At 47.4% G+C, this 19589-nt stretch overlaps 1 protein-coding gene across 1 annotated transcript in view; it reads left to right on the forward strand.

The window, feature by feature from the left end:
• The window catches only part of PPM1F (protein phosphatase, Mg2+/Mn2+ dependent 1F), a 38842-nt gene extending 22455 nt beyond the window's left edge, over positions 1-16387 (forward strand). The window contains exons 2-7 of the mRNA XM_061561403.1: positions 1849-1970; positions 4318-4517; positions 5751-5948; positions 6205-6348; positions 9203-9296; positions 9904-16387. Coding sequence (XP_061417387.1) covers positions 1849-1970; positions 4318-4517; positions 5751-5948; positions 6205-6348; positions 9203-9296; positions 9904-10355 — 1210 coding nt within the window. The 3' untranslated portion in view covers positions 10356-16387. The remainder of the gene's footprint in view (positions 1-1848; positions 1971-4317; positions 4518-5750; positions 5949-6204; positions 6349-9202; positions 9297-9903) is intronic.
• The last annotated feature ends 3202 nt before the right edge of the window (positions 16388-19589 follow it).

Genomic DNA, 19589 nt, shown 5'->3' on the forward strand with positions numbered 1-19589 from the left:
TGAAGGGGGGGGGTTGGTGGTGAAGGGGGGGCTTTGATGGTGAAGGGGGGGGGGTTGTAGGTGAAGGGGGGTGGTGAAGGGGGTGGTCAGGAGGGTCCTTCCTTCATACGGTGGGGAGTTGATGAGCAGTGTGTATATTTTAATGTCGAGCTTGGTGAGTGGAGTAGGCCAGTGGACCGCTTCAGGAGTTGTTGAACGATCAGAGCGGGGCAGTTGCCGTCACTGGTCCACTGTTTTAAATACACGTTTCGCCTCGCATGGAGAGCTGTACATGGACGTGCATCGAGACCCATACATTCGCATAGTCCTGATTAAAGTCCCACAACCCACTTGGGAATCGAGCGCAGTGCCCTCGCTCAACCGGGGGAGGCTAGGGTGGTACCGTTAGAAGCCTTTTCCAGCTGCACGGAAAAACGTGCATCCTGCCACGGGCGCTGCCAACATGCTTTTTATTACTGTTGCACTGTAACCTTTTACGCTTTCTCTCTCTCTCTCTAACAGAATCGCATCCTTGCCAAACCGGCCTTTGAGACCTGAAAATTAAGCGAGGCCTATGTTTAGCATAAAAAATACGCCAAACGATTCGCTTTCCATTTTTGTTTCATATGGTCAGGGGAGGCTTGTGGGTTTTTTTTTTTACAGTTCTTGCCAAGTTTCACTTGTGACTGTAGATTCCTGCCATCACAATGCTCAGACATTGGAAGCAATAATCAAGTTTATTTGAAAACGGTATCCATTGTGTTTCTCAGCTAGTTTGCAGTGCATGTGCGGTTTATCGATTTGATAAACCGATTCGGAGTTGAGATTTGATTTGGAGGATAGATTGGATTGTGTTAACGGTGGCAAATGTAGCATCCAGTAGTGGCACGTGAACCCAGTGTTTACACACAACGTACACACATTGAAAATAATTTATTCTTGCGTGAGTGATTCAGTGCGTTTATCATGCTTATAAGAACTGGAATTCATTGAATCTGTATTTTTAACACACCGAGTAAGAATAAAGTTAGATATTTTTTTTAGTACAAAGTCCCATTTTAAAAAATACCGCAAATTCAAGTCAAGCAAAATGCACAGTAGCATAATGATGGCAGTGGTTGAGTTTCCACCTGAGAAATAAATAGCTTTTGGGCAATTTCATGTTGTGATGCTCTACTTAAGTATATTGTACACAATTCTGATATTGTTCTAATTTATGTACAGTACATGTGTCTTTTATGCATATGAACCTCATGGTGGGACCCCGGGGTCCCGAATAAACGGAAGTCAAAATCGTAATTTATTAATTTTTCGCGACTGGTCCCACCGCGCCACATAAACGTCGCGACCCACCTGGCGCGGATCAAGCGTCGCTTGGACGGATGCGCAGAAGAAACAAAACTTTGAATCTTTGATTAGCGCATCGTGTAGAGCTCGTCGAGAGGAATAGATTGCCGTGTCGTTCGCCTTCAGCAGACATAAAATAACGTCGCAACGCGGTTCATGCGAGAGCCGGGGGCTTGTGGGACCCGTGGGTCCCGCCATAAGGTTCATATGAAGTACAGCACTGTGCACGATCTCGGCACAGCGCCATCTGGTGTGCCAGACCGTGATTATTACGCGTGCAACGAACATATCTAACTGTGCGGGCCAGTGCGTGCGACGACGCATAGAAAACAGAAGTGGAAATAGCTTCCCATGCTCGCCACCATGGATGCATTGTATCGGAATGTGCGAGAATCGATATACATTTTTTTTTTCGTCGGGATCCGTATTGTTTGTAATAAATTCGCTGAAAAACCACTCTGTGCGCCACATCCAACGCGACGTTGTCGTTAACGCAGCTCCGTGTGTTCGTGTTGCTTGCAGCAAAGCGCCGTTTGCGTTGGCGCTGGCGATCGCTCGGGCCGCAGCTGAGAGGGTGCCACAGCAGGACCTCAGCCCTCACCAGCGCGAGGCCAGGGAGTGCGACGGAGAGGGAGAGCCCCGGCGTACGTGAACGCGTCGCTCGCGACAGCCCCTGGCACAAACCGGGGAGCGATTTATTTCTTCTTTTTTTTATTTTTTATTTTCCCCCTTTCCCCCGTGACCGTTTGCGATATTGGTGTCCTGTAACTTTGACGGTATATTTAGACCTTCTTGGTTCTGTCGGTAAAGTCACGTAGAAGGGAAATAATAAAAATAAAACATAATAAAATACAATTCTCACGACAGTTCGGCCACAACGCAAGCAGCCGTCCTCAGGTGGTCTCGTGTCGGCTCTTAGCTGTACTTGAGAGGTCGGAGTGCGGGTTACGTGAACGTGCTTCCGTTACGGTTCACTCGACGCGAGCTGCCGTAGGTCTTCGTGTTGCTGCGACTTGACAATCTGTGCCACTTAGAAATTGACTACAAAAATTATAATGTGATATAACCATTTTCCCGTCTATTAGGCCTTCAAGCAATTTCCAAAGTACAAATTTAATGGATTATAAGTTTTTTTAACCATAATTATGGCATTTTCTGTTTTTTAATAAATATTTTGTTGGGCTATAAAACACTTTTGGAGAAGAATCATGTGAGTAAAGATAATCACTATTATATTTTGCAAAAATTATAGTACAATTCTCGTGGACCTATGCTGTAGGATATACCGTAGTACGGCAACCCTCGCAGTAATGGGTTGACATCCTTATCAATTTACATATTCGTACAATGGTCACCGTATTTTTTATTAATATTTCTTTAACTTAAATGTAATGTTACTATGATCAGTATAAAAAAAATGATCTGCCCAAGTTTACTTACGCTACAGGGAATGTATTATTTAACAATGATTTTATGATGGTGCAAATATTTTAAATATCCCATGCGAGATCTTCTTTTTTGCTCCTATCTGTCTGCTTCATCGCTGTACGTTATTAGTTTAACTTATTTTTTTGGTGACCCAGCTCACTTTGCCAAATGAGACAACCCTGGTTTCTTGAGTTCTCATCTGGTTAAAGAAATCATCTTTAACTCGACCGATACAATACAATAATAATGATGATGTTAAACAGGCGAGTCATTCTCGTTGACGTATCGATTTGCTCTGCCGCATCTGAAATTCCCGGTTCGGGCTCCCGCCTTGCCGCTTGCGGTAGAGGGACAAGAAAGGGGGTTTTCATTTGCAGCAAATTCGACGGTCTCGGCACGGGCCCCTGATGATCGTGAAAAATTCCCACGGCAAACCTTGGTAATTGCGCCCACTTTGCTTGTAGCCAGCGCCGAGGTTCAATTGAACCGGTGACTGACACGGAGCAAATTGCAACATTCGTCTCCCCAGCTAAAAGACCTTGTGTCTTGTGGTGGGTAAGCGAGGCCTGTGGAGAGCCTCCCCCAAGAGTATATGTGAAACTTGCAGTGAGCGCACTTGGGTAAGCTTGCAGTGCATCCATCTTTCCTGGTCTCTTATCATTTGAGGCAAAGCTGTCTTGCAGTCCGCAGAGGATCCGCAAATTGAGTAATGATGCGTTTCTGCATTCAGGATGTGGCCGATTGGGCTATAATTAGTGAAAAACGCACATTAATTTCTTCCTACTGTTGGCAGAGTCACAAGATTGCTGATTTTATTTTTGCAGAAATGTTCGCGGAAAAATGCGCAACTTAGTTCTAATAAAGAAGCATAGTGAACGGAAGTGTAACAAAGTCAACAGTACTTTTGGATAAAATGTGTAGTTGCATACCGTTCTTGGACTTTTTGTCTGAAAGTTAATTAACTTCAAGGCTCGTCAATCATTAGATAACCGCTTTTCACACTTCTTTTTTTCCCCAATTTTTATCCTAATTGTGCTATTGGCAGCAAAGTAATGAGAAGAAATTATCAATCGGATGTCTCACGGAGAACTGCAACCTTTTCATGTCGGAGAACATTCCACGGAAGTGAATATCGCAAAGCTATCTCAGAGATGCCCTTTTAAGTGACCTCTGGTCCACACAGGGGGGCAGCTCTTTCGCAGCTGCTCTGCCATATAAGAGTGTAATGTTTGCCACATGACGAACTCATATTTAAATTTTCAGAGCTAGAGATTTGGCCAATTAAATCTGGAACTAAATGTAACATTGTTTCCTTCGTGCACTCACTGGTTGACCGGGCTGAGATCATAATCTCGCTAAACTTGAAAAACCCATTTTAATCCCAGGCGGTTTTCTAGATTTGAATCCAGGATCTCATTAATGCCAGCTCAGCGGTTTGGCCAGCCATTTAGTTTTTGAAAGTCTAAGCTAATAATTGCACTGTGCCACCGCCGCCATAGTCTGTTTCTTTTCGTTTTTTTTCTGGTTAACAAAGCGCCCTCTCGCAAATTTCTCCCCTTGCAGAGTATGACGCGTACAAGCTCGCGCGCGTGGTGTGCAACTGCGTGCGGGAGGTGTGCGAAGCCTGGCTGGACGACCTCCCACCGTTGCGCACATCGGCACGCCACTTCCAAACGTCACTGCACGCCGTCAAGAACAGCCGGCGCAAGATGGAAGACCGGCACGTCGTGCTGCCCGACTTGAATGCCCTGTTGGGCCTGGAAGTGAGTTTTCTCCATCGTCTACGTTAGCTGCCTCGTGTGGTTTGTGCCAGTCGGATTGATTCTTGGCATAGCATTGGAAAGGCCTTCATCCACCAGTCGATTGGTCAAGGGCTGAACATTGTTTATCAATTGGCTTAAAACTGTTACTGACATAATGGAGAATTTGGCTATTAAAGTTTTTTTATTCGCTTGATGTTGCAAAAATTCAGTGTGGAATACACGATGAAAAAAAATATTGAAAGTGGTTGAACAATAAGTGATCAAAGTGGCATTACCGATCTCGCTTGCCAATGGTTAATATTTTAGTTTATCATTAATGGCCGTTTTTATTACTTAATAGGCTCAAATAAATTAAGCCATGCCACAATGCAGTCTTCATGTCTGCGCTAATCATGCATTTGAGATGCAAATCACTGGCTTCTTTAATATTTTATGCCAATGTAAACACCCCCAATTTGGTTGTTTCCCAGATATAAACATACATTTGTAAACATAAAGGATATTGCGTAATTAGCTTTATTAAGAGGCTTTGATGGTAATTCTCAAAGTACTTGACACATTTATGTCGGTGCACTGCAGCTCAGCTCTGGATAGATATTCAATGGCTATCGCAATGATTCGCACTAACAATATAATGAATGACGAGTTATCGTCATTCATTGGTTCGGATTCGATAAAAAAATCGATTTTTAAAAAAATGTCGGTCCTGTTTTTACTAAAGTTTTCATATGTACCGTTAACCTACATCTAAAATTTGCTGTTCATATTTGGGGGTTGTTTTATCATGCTTCATGATGGTCGGTGCATGTTTGTGAATTTTGGAGGGGCCTCGTAATGGTTCATTTATTACAACATGTATCACAATTCTTATTGTCAATCCGCTGCTGGAAGCCTCTCCCCCGTACCTTGTCGGTCATGGCCATTTCATTGACCATATTTCACCCACGCTCGTCAGTGCGGGTTGGACCTTCTTCTTTCGCACCGTGCTTTGCCGACCGTGCTAAACTAACGAATGGCCGAGTTGACTAATAGCTGTTCAGACATCACTTGCTGCGCAGGGGTATGACCGGGATTATCAAATCGGGCATCGTGTGAATTGTGTAAATAATCTGTTCTCGTACGTGCCATGCACCGAGTGTCTCGTGAGCCTCGGGGGGATGTCGTCGATGAGTCGCGTCGCGTCTGTGTTATTGCAACACGCTGCACCCGTGCCCCGGCCCGCCGCGCGTGCAGGACGCGGAGGAGCAGCAGCAGCAGACGTACCTCGCCGTGTTTGACGGCCACGGCGGGGTGGAGGCGGCAGTGTACGCGGCCACGCACCTGCACGTGAACCTCTTGCAGCAGGAGATGCTGGCGCGGGACCCGGCTCGTGCCCTCCGGGAGGCCTTCAGCCTCACCGACCGCAACTTTGTGCAGAAGGCCGTCCGAGAGGTGACCGCCACCCGCCGCCACCGGCGACGCGAGACCAACGGTGGCCCGACGCTTGTTGAACGTCCGTTCGCATTTGAGCCTGACGGATTGGGTCACTGTCAGGAATCTCGAATGTAGCTCTGTAGTATTTTTTTCCATGGGCCGCTGACCTACACGAAGCATTGTGCCGCTGCGTGATTCCTCGTCCCGTGAACCAAAATGATGCTCGAGAGCGCCATTGGGATGAAACCGTGGATTTCTTTTGCGTGGCGCCCAGAACCTGCGCAGCGGCACGACGGGCGTGGTGGCGCTGGTGCGCGGGGACATGCTGCACGTGGCGTGGCTCGGGGACTCGCAGGCCCTGCTTGTCAGGGACGGCTGCCCCGTCGAGATCATGACTCCGCACAAGCCCGAGCGAGAGGTGACACCGCTCGACCGACATCGTCAAGTTTCGCGTTGTGCATTCGCTCTGCAGACGGTCTGCCGGCACGGCGTAGTCTCTTTCGGCGGTTGACCTCCGAACTCGGCCGCACGTCTGATTGTGCAAAAAGGGAAATGCGACCCACATGACACCGACCATTCGTGATGTCCTTCACTGGCTGCCCAATTAAACAAAAGATTTGATTACAAGCTGTGTAAATTCGTATACGTGTGTCGACACCAATTTGATCCATGCTATCTGAGGACATGTGTGTGTGCCGGTACACACGCACAAACCCACACGTGTGTGCCAGTACACACACACACAAACCCACACGTGTGTGCCAGTACACACACACACACAAACCCACACGTGTGTGCCAGTACACACACACACAAACCCACACGTGTGTGCCAGTACACACACACACACAGACCCACACGTGTGTGCCAGTACACACACACACACAGACCCACACGTGTGTGCCAGTACACACACACACACACAAACCCACACGTGTGTGCCAGTACACACACACACACAAACCCACACGTGTGTGCCAGTACACACACACACACAAACCCACACGTGTGTGCCAGTACACACACACACACAAACCCACACGTGTGTGCCAGTACACACACACAAACCCACACGTGTGTGCCGGGTATAGTCAATTGTTAATCGTCGCCATCTTCGTTCAGCAGCTCTTTTGACCCTGATCGTTTCCGCACACTCGGGACAGCGAGATTTGGCCTTGGCAGCTTCGTGGTCAGCGGTCCCATCCGTCTGGAACTCGTCTATCCATCCACTCGCCCACTCAGGAGTCCGTAGGCTTGGTATCCGCTGCTGTTGCACGATGTTCGAGACTTCACAGACGCCTAACCCGTTCAGTAGAAAATGCGAGGCAGAACTGTTCAGTAGAGCTCACAACGTATGAATATTTGCTCACTTGTGATAACCTAGGTTAGAAGAGTTGCGTGTTTATAAATGTGCTTCCTTTGCTCGGTGGGTGGTGACCATGCGTCTAACAATGCATCAATTGGCACGTGTTTAAAAAAATATATTATTATTTAGAACCCGATTCACCACTACGGCTCGTTATGCATGTTGTACAACCCTGCTCTGAAAGTAAAACGTCTACCTTTCGATTTAAAGCTTTCGTGACTGCAGGGATTCATCTTCTTGGTTCTTTCGGTAAAGTCACGTAGAAGGGAAGTAATAAAATAATAAAAATAAAACATAATAAAACAATTCTCACGACGTTTCGGCCACAACGCAAGCAGCCGTCCTCGGGTGAAAACCAGGTCTGTCGAGGCGACAGCGCCTCGACAGACCTGGTTTTCACCTGACTTTACCGAAAGAACCAAGAAGATCAAACGTCTACCGTTGAGGATGAAAGTTTTGCATCGACGAGTTACTTGCCGTCTGGGATGCAGTTTTTGGTGCATCGTCAGCATTTAACAGCGTGCAATGGAAGGCTGCCAGCCTTTGTTTTTGTTAACTAAACAGCCCTTATTTATATTGGCATTTAGTGTAACAGGGCTAATGTTACCACTCAAGCCAGCCACCCCCTCTTCATCTGCTGCCACCCATATCCTGTCTACTCCGGACCTCAGCTCGACTACCAGCCTACGCAAGCACTGTACACACGTGCTTGTGCATGACTTGCGTACGCGCTCACGGCGTACTCTGCTTACATCACCGCGTTTTGCTTCGAGTGCCCTTTTTTTAATATTCATCACCGATAGCGAGTTCCAGGCCTGCTGGCCTGCAACGCAAGGCGGCCAGTGACTAAGAACACTCATGATAATATATCCTCCTCATTGGCCATGATCAATCCCCTGCTTGGCGATGGTCTTCCCTAGGTGTCGCCATCTCTCATGTTCCCAGCATCTGGACATGAGCTGATTGCAACGCTCTGTCAACGATGGTATGAAGGATAAGAGTTTACGAGCGTAAAATCGAGCGAGGTTATAGGAAAGGGACGATGGTTCCAAGGTTAGGCTGCTCTCTAGCAATGAAGGAACAAGAGATGTATTCACAATCTATCGTTTGAGCATCGTAGAGTCGAGAGGAATCGGTTTGGTAGCACGAGTCTTTGACATTACCACATCACCAGAGGCATGAAGCTTGAAAATAATATTTGTAGTTGTGGTAGTGGCTGTGAAAGCGCGACAAGGAAGCAACTGAACAACAGAGTGCCGTGAATCGTTGAACCCGTGCGCTAAAACTATGTGAAGCAATGCACTTTGGATCCCTTCGAGGGAAAGGCTTAATTTAGTTTATTTAGTACTCGCGAGAAGCTTGACACGCCTCCCAGAAGAGCATTCATGTGGGCGAGTCTGTTAGTGAGTCGATCCCACTTTTACAGATTGGGTCTGCATCGATTCACGATGGCCTGGCGTATGGCTTCGCCCCAAGAAGAACATTGACCCTGGTAACCGTTGTAGTAGCCACAAAAGAGTGACATTGAGGTAACAGAACGATAGTGAGAGACTGGAGTTTACGAGAACGATGACCCTGATTGCAGTGGGTAGGAACCATGGAAGTGACAGAATTGTAATGAGAGATGGGGGGATGACTATGAACACTCGCAATGAAGCTATGAAACCATTGACTTTGTATCCGCCTACAGGTAGATTAAATTTTTGTTTGTTAGCACCCACAGTGAAATGGACACACCGCCAGCGGAGCATTCCTGCGGATCAGTCCGTCCATTTGCTTGGGGCGGCTGGGATCGGTTGCGTTTGATCCGGGGTTGTGACCTGTTGCGCGGTGACCTCTTGCGCACGGCGTTGTCGCAGGTCTCACCGCCGTGTGGGGATTTGCCCCATTTGTGGTTTGTGTGCAGGACGAGAAGAAGCGAATTGAAGCGCTAGGAGGGTGCGTGGTGTGGTTCGGGGCCTGGCGAGTCAATGGCACCCTCTCTGTATCCAGGGCTATCGGTGAGTTCGGCGTTGGCTCCCGCACGGAGACACAAAACAGAAATGTTTCACTCGCAGATACATAAATAAATACTAAGTCTGCAATGATGCATCGATGAAAAAATAGATTCTGATGCTCTCACTATACCTGCATCGAATTGTGTGTTCGTGATTAGCGTTTCTTTTAAATTTGCATCTGTCGTGTGTGGGAGTGGTGGCGCAGTGGTTCGCGCACTGCCGTGGCTAATGTTAACCGGTACATGGCCCTCCTTTAACAACCGGTTTCGGTGAAGTATGGTCAAACAACCCCTGTGACCAACAGGGCATGGAGAGGCCTTCATCCAAGGTTGATCAACCAAAGGGGTGGTTGTTATCATCATCATATATTTTGCTAGATACCAATAGGCCTGCGCTAAGCATCTAATATTAAAACAAAGTACATGATTACATTTGGGGGAAATAATTTCTAAATCGATTACTGCCAGCATTCTAAATAAAATTATCAATTGGCACGTGAAAAACACGCGCGAAACGACGTTCGTCTCAAAATAACAGCGGTGCAACACAAACATCACAAAGAAACCTTCAAGTAATTCTACCTGTGGGCGCGTCTCCACTTCGTGCGCAGGCGACGCGGACTACAAACCATACATCTGCGGCGACGCCGAGAGTGCGTCGGTGCGTCTCGACGGCACGGAGGACTACCTGCTACTCGCGTGCGACGGCTTCTTCGACACGGTGCGTCCCGACGAGGCCGTCGCCGTGGCCGCCGCTCACCTGCGCAAGAGCCGGGACGCCGGCACGGCGGAAGACGAAGGCTGCCGGCCTGCCGGCCTGGCGCAGCGTCTCGTCACGGCCGCTCGTGACGCCGGCTCCGGCGACAACATCACCGTCATCGTGCTCTTCCTACGCGACCCCGGCACCGTCGCGGTGGACGTGGCGGGCGCCGGTCACTCCGACGGAGCGAAGCCGTGCCGTGGTGGCAGCGGCAGCGGTGAAGAAGAGGAGATGGCGGCGGTCAAGGAACCGCGCGAGGCGGAGAAAGGGGATGGTTGCCCGCGAGGCGCGGAGAACCGCTGAGTCCGAGAGGGGGGCAGCGGTGGCGGCCCAGGTCCGCTTGGCGCCTGCGAGTCAAAGAACGAGGGCACAAGCGAGGTTGGGTCGTGGGGATGAATCGTAAGCACTACCCCAGGCTCGCCCCCATTTCTTTTTCTTTTCTTTTTTACGGCAGGGCAATAAACACCAGCAGTATGAGCCGCAAAGTACCCCATGCGCAGCGGAGAAGATGCATTTGAGAGCAGTGTTGTGTGTAATAATGGTGGGTGTTTTGGGGACAGGCCTACTAAAACAAAAATGTTGGGATGCAATTCGGGCATCTTTGTCTGCAGTGACTAACACTAAGAAGAGCATCGTTTCTGCTGGTAGTTGTATTATTTTCTTGGTTTTCATGGTTAAGCGTAAGGTTTTAGTTAAGTGTTTTTTTCCCCCCGTAAATTGAGTGTAATGCACTTACGGCGTCAAGCAAAATCATTTGTGCCTTTTTTTGCAAATAACCGACCATATCACCTCTTCGTTAAGTTTTGCAGTCGCCCAATGAAGTGGGCAGCTGCCTGCTTCTTCTCCAGGCAAGTGGGCCACCTTGAAAGATGACCACGGACAAGAAGGGTAACTGCAGCTTTCGACTTCACGGTGGTGACAGAAATCGTTTTCCGAGGGTGCAGCTTTGAAACGGTTTTGGGGATGGGGAGCGCAGGTGCTTGCTGGTCGAGAATCGAGTTCGAATAGCCTTCTAGATTTTTCTGATCAGTCCCCCCCCCACCCCCCCCCACCGCGTTCAGCTTGTATGTACGTACGTCAAACATCTTGCGCGCACCGTACATAGCCAGCGGTGCTAATCGGAGGTTAACCTGCACTCTGCGCATTCGATGAAACAATTGAGGGGTTTCATCTTCTTGGTTCTTTCGGTAAAGTCACGTAGTAGGGAAGTAATAAAATAATAAAAATAAAACATAATAAAACAATTCTCACGACGTTTCGGCCACAACGCAAGCAGCCGTCCTCAGGTGAAGAACATGTCTGTCGATAAGACAGAGTCTGAATGACTCTGTCTTCCTGCGTTGTGGCCGAAACGTCGTGAGAATTGTTTTATTATGTTTTATTTTTATTATTTTATTACTTCCCTACTACGTGACTTTACCGAAAGAACCAAGAAGATGAATCCCTGCGGTCACGAAAGCTTTAAATCGAAATTGAGGGGGTGTGTGGGGGATCGACTCGCTGGTTAGTAACGTGTCCAGTTTATCAAAGCCTGCACAGGGAGTCTCGAACTTAACGTTAATCGGTGCCAGTGGCAGTTTTCGTAAGTTGCTGTAAAGCTGTCCATTGGAAATACTCACGCTTTCATTTGCCAAAAGTGGCGGAGGAAGTATGGTCAGCCACTTTAAAGGAATTGTTGTGAGCAGCAGCACGACTTCGGTTCTCTGTAGAAATAATTTGTGGCCCACTTGGGAATGGGGAAAACGAGCACTTGAGATGGCCTTCCTGTGCAATTACAGCGCTGCGAGAGTTAATGGCAGGACTTTTGATTGGTCAGTTTCCAGTACACGTTGCGAGCTTGGCGCGATTGCAAACGGAGCACTTAAAGGAATTTATAATTGCCCTTCTCAGTTTGGGGGGTGGGGTGGGTGGGAATGAAAATAATAATTAAGTCTCTATTGATGTATGGTGTGAACATTTTAACTTAGAGTCTCCGATAGGCTTTACAAATTTTATTCAAATCATGTGATGCGTGACCGGCGGTGAATAATAATGTGACGACTTGCCAAGGAAAGCCCAAGTCCTTCAAGCAATATTCATTTTCAAGAGAGACCCTGCTTAGGGACGTTAGACTGTACTTCTCGAGTATTTTTTTTGTGCGCATGTGGGAGGGAAACCATTGTGCCCGGAGAACACCCACCCATGCGTGGCGATAACTCGCCCCAAACCCCACATTCCCCCGCACAGGCGAGCAACCTACTTGCTCTACTGCCGCGCTGCCTGTCTATGCGATCCGTAGACCTCCGACGCCTTGCAGGCTGCATGTCGGCACGGCCCTACTTGACGCGAGCTTTGCGATCGGTCAGGACTTTTATTTTTTCTAATCGTTGATTTGTCTCAGGATGCAGAGTCGGGAGCAAATCCCACACTGCCGCTAACACCGCTGTTGGCACGTCGCGTGGGACGGTGCAGTGTTTTGAGTCGCTCTCTACGATGCTCGCTCGTGAGAGTTATTTTGGAGTGATCGCGCACCTCCGTGCGACGTGAGGATTTTGGAATTAGTTGACAGCCCACGCCGTGCACGGCAAATCCTTTTCAAGTGCACACGCACGCACGCGCACGCACGCGCACGCACACGCACACACACGCGCTCTTGACTGCCATTAGCGGAAGTGTAACTACAATCGTCGGACGTGCACTCGGGCTCCCTCTGGGGATAGCACAATCGAGCCATCTCTTTAGTCGATGACTATTGCTACTTCTGCTGGTACAGGTCTCCAGTCTTGGGGATGGTACTAGGATGTCAAATTGGGAGTCCAGACCTAGATATACATTCAACTGTTAAGCTGTCGCACATGTCGCCAGCACGGCCGTTTCTGCGCCATCCCAACTCTAACCAGCTTTCCTGGACCCCCCCCCCCCCAAAATAAATCGATGACATCTCCTCTTGCCACCCCTGACACTTAAAAGGTGCAATAGGTGATTTGCAGAACACAGAACAGTTATCTGTCCTTCCATTCGGTGGCATCGGGGCACGACTGCCATTTCTCTTTAAAGCATGACACCTCGTCCCCGTTTATTGACTTGAAAGCTTGAAGTCACACACGGTATATTTCTTTTTTTTATGCGAGGGTAAACTTGAATATAATAGATGTAGATGACGTATCATTAGACAGCTGGGTGGATGGCTAGCCATGCAGGTCGTTGGCAAACCTACAAATGCAATGTTATGCAGTTGGCTGGCAGGACCGACGGATGTATTTTCGTGGCTTCAGGTCACTACCGCCTTTACTTTTCATCAAAGCTGAAGAAAATATTTCTCGCTTCGCTGCTGACGGCTGCACGCTCTTTGTAAACAAACGTTGGGGATTTTTTTCCGTCGGTGTCCGTCTTGGGCTGTCGCCGACTTTAAGGCGATTTGAACGCAAGATGCCAAGTCACTTATTGCGCCTTTCTAAGAAAAAAAACGACTTTCCTTCATAAAACAAACCAAAGTTAAGAACAAAACAGTTTTTCGGTGAATGTTTTCAGCAATGCATTAGAGGGATACTTTATATTTTAGGAAAAATGTCGCAGAGCACATCTCTGCTACATTTTGGCAATACCGTGGATGACTTAGGTAGGTAGGGTGCAGCCGCTCTGTAAATATCTGCGCATTTTGAAGAAAAGTGGCATTATTATCACCATGACGATGTAAACCTTGCCCGACTTTGCCAATTCACACGAATCAACGGACCTGCTTGCAGGTTTAATGAGCAAGGGGGAGCGTGGTTCTCGAAGTTCGTTTAGTTTTTTGCAGATTTTGCATTGTGCAGGAATAATGATGTTTTACCTTTCACGTTACAAGGGCTTAGTTGTCGAGTCGGGTTTAATGGGCTTACAGAAACATGACAAACTGAAATTGCCCTCCTACTTTTGTGTCGGAGTGAAAGTGAGTGTTTTGTTAACAAGTGCAGCTACAGATATGAAAGTGAGTTGGTGTAAAATGGTGTACATAAGACAACTGCGGTGTGCAGACCACACAGCAGTGTCAGTTTGTTAACCAAAATCACTTGTCTTGTTAGGTCGGGTGTGGAGGATGGAAGGGAGGAGAAGGGGATGTGTGTGGATGTTAACATTTAATTGCATGCTTTCTGACTATATATGAGCGCCACTGTGGCGAGATGTTAACTACCTCGCCTGGTATACAGGAGGTCGTAGGTTCGATCTCAACCCTGACGCCTGCTGTATATTTGGAGTTTGCATGTTCTCCCTGTGGTCGTGTGGAGTTTTCTCCGGGTCTTCCGTTTTTTTTTTCTCCACATTTAGAAACATGCGTTTTGAGTATTTGGCTGCTATAAATTTCCATATAAGCCACTTCATTGGGCTATCGTTTGTGGTCAGGTCGCTTTGGAAAGAGCTATACAGCTCCGGTGGGCCTTACCTGGTAAAATAAAAAATAGTAAAAAAAAATTCACATTTGATTGTTTGCATCTCAAAAGGGAGACTTCTGTTACAATTTGCAGGCTGTGGTATTGATGTTCGCGATCGCTGCTGGCTTCGCGGAATGGATTCGTTCTTCTTATTACGACTGTTTTTTGCCATTTGTAAAAATTTACATACCGTTGTCTTATTATGCTACGCAGTATTTTTGTGTGTTTATTTAAGGTTGAAAGTTTCATTTCGAATTTCAAAAGTCGGGAGAATTTTTTGTCTGTTTCACGCAAACCCCTCTGTGGTAAGAATTGGGGTCTCTTTCGATGAGCTGTCCCCCCTGGTGTTTGCGCACGCACGTGGGACCCACCTTTCAGGAACTATGGTGCTTCTTCGGTTTCAGTGTTACGCTCTCTTGCTTCGGCGAACATCTTGCACGGATTACCTTCTATATACGTCTATCGCAGGACAGATTGAGCTGCTGAAGCCGGGAGTTCATTCGAGTAACGAGTGTGTACCGCATTCAAGGTTTCAGGACGTGTAAGATGTGTGATGCGTGCAAGGTTTATCGTTACCCAATACGCTGCGTGTCCACCTGTGCTTTGGGCAAGACGGCAAAATGACCTTATCTTGCCTAAAATGACAACATCGCCTGGTCCTTGTTTGTGCTTTATCGGCGTCTTAACGAGTGTGTATAATCCCGTGCTGCCCGTTGCCGTGTGTCGACGGTCTGCGCTTCTTCGTAATTGAGGCACCAACGTCCCAACGTGGCCACCCTCGTGGGGTTGGAGGCGTTCTGTGCCCAGTTTTGTCGTCCATGCACTTCACCCTCGCCGCGTGGATTAAATTGTCGGGAATGAATTGCCCTCCCAGTGTCTCTGCACCCCCCCCCCCCCCAATAATATGGCCATATTCGTTTTTGTTGCTGTTGGAGGTGGGGTTTTTTTGTCATCTCCTTGAATAAACTTGAATTTTGATGTGAAAATTAACTGGGGAGGAAAATAAAAGTTTAATGAAATTATTGCTTGTGGCTTCTTATCCCCCGATTTATATAATTCGGCCTCAAATGTGAAACGATCTTGTGCCGAGGTTGTGACAACGTCATGAACATTCCCGTGCCACCACGTCTGCAGACTCGAACCTCGCCTTGAAATCCAACCCAGCATTTACTCCTCGCCCGGTTGCGAATGCCAGAGTGTGAGGGTTTAATCCGTGCGTTTTCTATTGGCCATATAGACAATTTAAATTATCTTAATTTTGACTGCCAACTAAAATTTGGAGTCGTTTTGCCCGTATAGCTGTACCACTGAATAATTCTATTGCTTAATAGTCCATAACTTCTATGTACATAAAGCACAACACTAAGCTTATATTGCATAACCTTTATCATTTCCCTTGGATATATGATTTTTATACTTGATGCTCATTACAATGAAGCTTTTGGGGTTGGAATTTATGTGTTTTAAATACACAACTATTATACCGATTTAGAACGGGAAAATTTGGTTTAAAATGCACCCACTGTGAGGTCTGTTTCTGAAAGTGGCAAAATGATGCTTGTGACTGCTTGCTTGTTTTTGTGTACTAGTAAGAATAATAAGAATAGGGCATGGTGCATGTTGGCTTTTTTGGGGAGAGTTTGAGAATTATCAATATGCTATAGTACATTAGTGGCAGCGGGTGTTTAATAAAAAAAACAAGCTTATTTATGTTGAATTATTTATTTACCAGAAAACATAAACAAGCCTAAATTTCAAGTGATGTCCTTTTTGTAGTCGTGTCAGTCATGGGGTTACTGTTTTTCCTATTTGTATTTTTCTAGTGGGTCACTCACTGTACTCCTTAAAACGAGTCCTCCTTAACGCCTCTACTGGTCTGAGCTTCAGTTCTTCACAGTATTACCTTCAATTCCTACAAATAAACATGATGCATATGAAACTTGGGAGCCGCGTATCGTGTCCTCCCTGCGTGTCTGTCGCTAGTGTCCGCGCCCCCACTCCGGTCTTGCGTGCCGATTCAACAGCCGTGTGATTGTAATTGTCCCGTGGCTCATTCGTACAAGGTCCCCCCCCCCCCCCCCAATATCCTTTGACGAGGATCTGTGCGGCGTGGTTATTGACTGATGTTGACCTTCCGCAACCATGACCGGCGGACGCGGCGGCATGCCGTGAAGAGGGTGTTCGTGGGTTGTCACGTTTACTCGGTGTGCTGGCCTGCACGCGAGGCCGGTATCCGAAGGCTTAACTTTCGTGACTGCAGGAATTAATATTCTTGGTTATTTCGGTAAAGTCACGTAGATAGAAAAAAGATAAAATTAAAAATAATAAATTGAAAATAAAAGCAAAAAACCACGACGTTTCGATCGCAACACAAGCGGTCTTCTTGATGAAGACCGCTTGTTATTTTCAATTTTATTATCTTTTATTTTCTATCTACGCGACTTTACCGAAAGAACCAAGAATATGAATCCGAAGGCTTTGCGATGGTAGATGTATCCCCCACGCCCAGGGTTAATTTCGAGTTTGGACAGCGGAGCAGTGAGTGATGTAGCTGCCGCGGTTTGTACGGACTCTTTAACTGCCCCTGTGCCCAGGCGCCAAGCGATGAAGAGAGGAGGTTGGAACGACATTGGGGCCCCGTATCAGGATCCGGGAATCAAACTCGTGTCAACTGGGTTTATAGAACAATGTGTTAACTAGTGGGCCACCGCTCTACCCTAAAGAAATATTGACCACAAACGCTTCTCGGTTCGTGAAAGTGGCAATTCCGTTCAATCAGGGGGTGTGGAATCCGGAATGCCGCAGTCTGGCTATGACCCAGGACTTTGTTTTTCATGGGGCCTATGGCCACGAGACCGGCCACTTAAAACCGCCCCGCAAGCGATTTGTCGAACCAAGCATCTGAGCTGGTCCAACGGGGTACTAGAATACTCGCAGGGAACATTTGAGTCCTGGCAACACTTCTAAAATGCGCTCGGTCAATTATGTTGATTGTGAGGGTGTGTGGTGGGGTAAAGTGTGGGTACTCCCACCTTGGCAGTTACCCTGAAGTGGAGCTCTATCCAGTGAAGACCCTTCTGCTAGCATTGGTGTAAAGCGAGTAATTGCAGGGCTGCACCTTTACCAATCGCTTCTGTTACTGAATGGTGTCTGGCAGTGGCAAATGTGACTTATGTGTGTGTGTGTTAATGTGGCCTGGCAACGGTATTTGAAATTCATATTTGGGCCTCATCCCTGCGTTTGTGAATAAAACAAACATGTGCTGTTCTTTTTATTCCCCATTCTGTGCAAAAGCACTGATTTATCACCGAAAATGTTCTTTAATAGGAAAAGCATATTGCGGTAGCAAATTTTCCTATGAAGCGACCCAAAGGGAGACCGGGGCAGGAGAGTTCGTTTGGCTCAAACGTGTAAAAAAACAGAATTGATGTCCCTTGTGAAAAAACACACACGAGTCTTGGGAGGGGGGGGGCAAGCCACTGCCCACCAACTGCGGGGCCGTCTGGTATGGCAACGGCTTGCGGAGGCCACGATTCCGAGGCAGATGAGCCCATGGCTAAAACGATGCCGATGTTGATGATTCCATTAACTTGCCATCCCATTTTTTTTACTTTAACAAATACGCAACATTTCGAGCTGGGAAAGCGAAAAGGACATCTAAAGCGGGTGACCGTGTGTGCACGTTGTTGAACGGGGCATTTGTCTCGGTACCGAATCTTGTCGGCGGAGGGCGCAGTGTGCCGCGGGTTATTCCAGCCACCACACAGACCCCCCCCCCCACGCGCGATGACCAGTAGAGGGGGCAGCAGTGCAGCTAAAAGCCATTGTTGTAACTTCCACGCGTGGTCTATGACCCTCTCAAGCACTCGCTTTCTGCAACCCGCACTGACCAGCGTGGTGAAGCAAGGCCGTAGCCATGGAGTCAACATTGGGGGAGACTAAATCTTCCAGGGGGTCTGGGGGGTCCCCCGCCAGGAAAAAAAAATCTAAATTTGAAAACTATGGGATTGTATTGTCTTGAAGAACGTGTATCTTGGAATCTCTGCCTCACTTGATACAGCAAATCTAGCTGTGACGGTCCCACCTGATGACGGAGACTTGTGTTGCTTCCGAAACGTCGTGATTTTTATTATTTATTTTATCTTCTTGGTTCTTTCGGTAACGTCACGTAAAAGGAAGTAATAAAATAATAAAAATAAAACATAATAAAATAATTCTCACGACGTTTCGGCCACAACGCAAGCAGCGTTGTGTTTTATTTTTTTTATTTTATTATTACTTCCCTTCTACGTGACTTTACCGAAATAACCAAGAAGATGAATCCCTGCAGTCACGAAAGCTTTAAATCGAAATTTATTTTCTTTTATTTCTATGATTACTTTTATTAATTTTTAATTTTTTTACCTACGTGACTTTACCGAAAAAAAGAGTATGAGTACCATGGGATTAGTGGCACACAGCTGGGAGATGCCTTCATCCAGCAGTGGAATAATCATGGCCTCTGCCGCTGCTGTTATCTATCGAGCTATAGCAGCAGCAGCAGCAGAGGGCGCGCTCGCCCAGATTGTTCACAGCCCAGACCCCCCGACCCCGACCACGCGGTCTCCACGTGCCGCCACAAAGACAAAGGTCCCCCGTACAGCACCACCGGCTCGCGGGGCTAGGAGGAGTAGGAGAAGGTGGGGGCGAGGAGTGCGTGGCACGCGGGGGGAGCGGAGGGGGGCCTCGTGGTTCCGTGCGCTGCGCTCCTCCTGCGGACACGGAGTTGCGAATTCGATTTACAGCCGGATGCTCACGTTATAAAGTGGCGTTCATCTGAACCGGTTCTGGGTCTCTCCACCCCCCTCACACCCCCCCCGTAGGTCGACTCAGCCTTAAATGAGGCCCATCACCACATAAATAACCTCTTGTTGTAACAGCCTTCTCGCTGGTTCAGCAGTTCCACTGCTGGATTATTTTGTTCCGCCTGAGGACGACCGCTTGTGTTGCGATCGAAACGTCGTGATCTATTATTTGTTGTTTTATTTTGTTATTTTTCTGCCTACGTGACTTAGGTTTTTTCGGTAAAGTCACGTAGGTAAAAAATTTAAACAAATAAAAATCTACAATTTACCGAAAGAACCAAAGAGTATGGATTCCTGCAGTC

The sequence above is a fragment of the Lethenteron reissneri genome, chromosome 27 (genome assembly GCF_015708825.2).
Source record: "Lethenteron reissneri isolate LAM-NWPU_2019-01 chromosome 27, ASM1570882v1, whole genome shotgun sequence".
NCBI classification, from domain to species: domain Eukaryota; kingdom Metazoa; phylum Chordata; class Hyperoartia; order Petromyzontiformes; family Petromyzontidae; genus Lethenteron; species Lethenteron reissneri.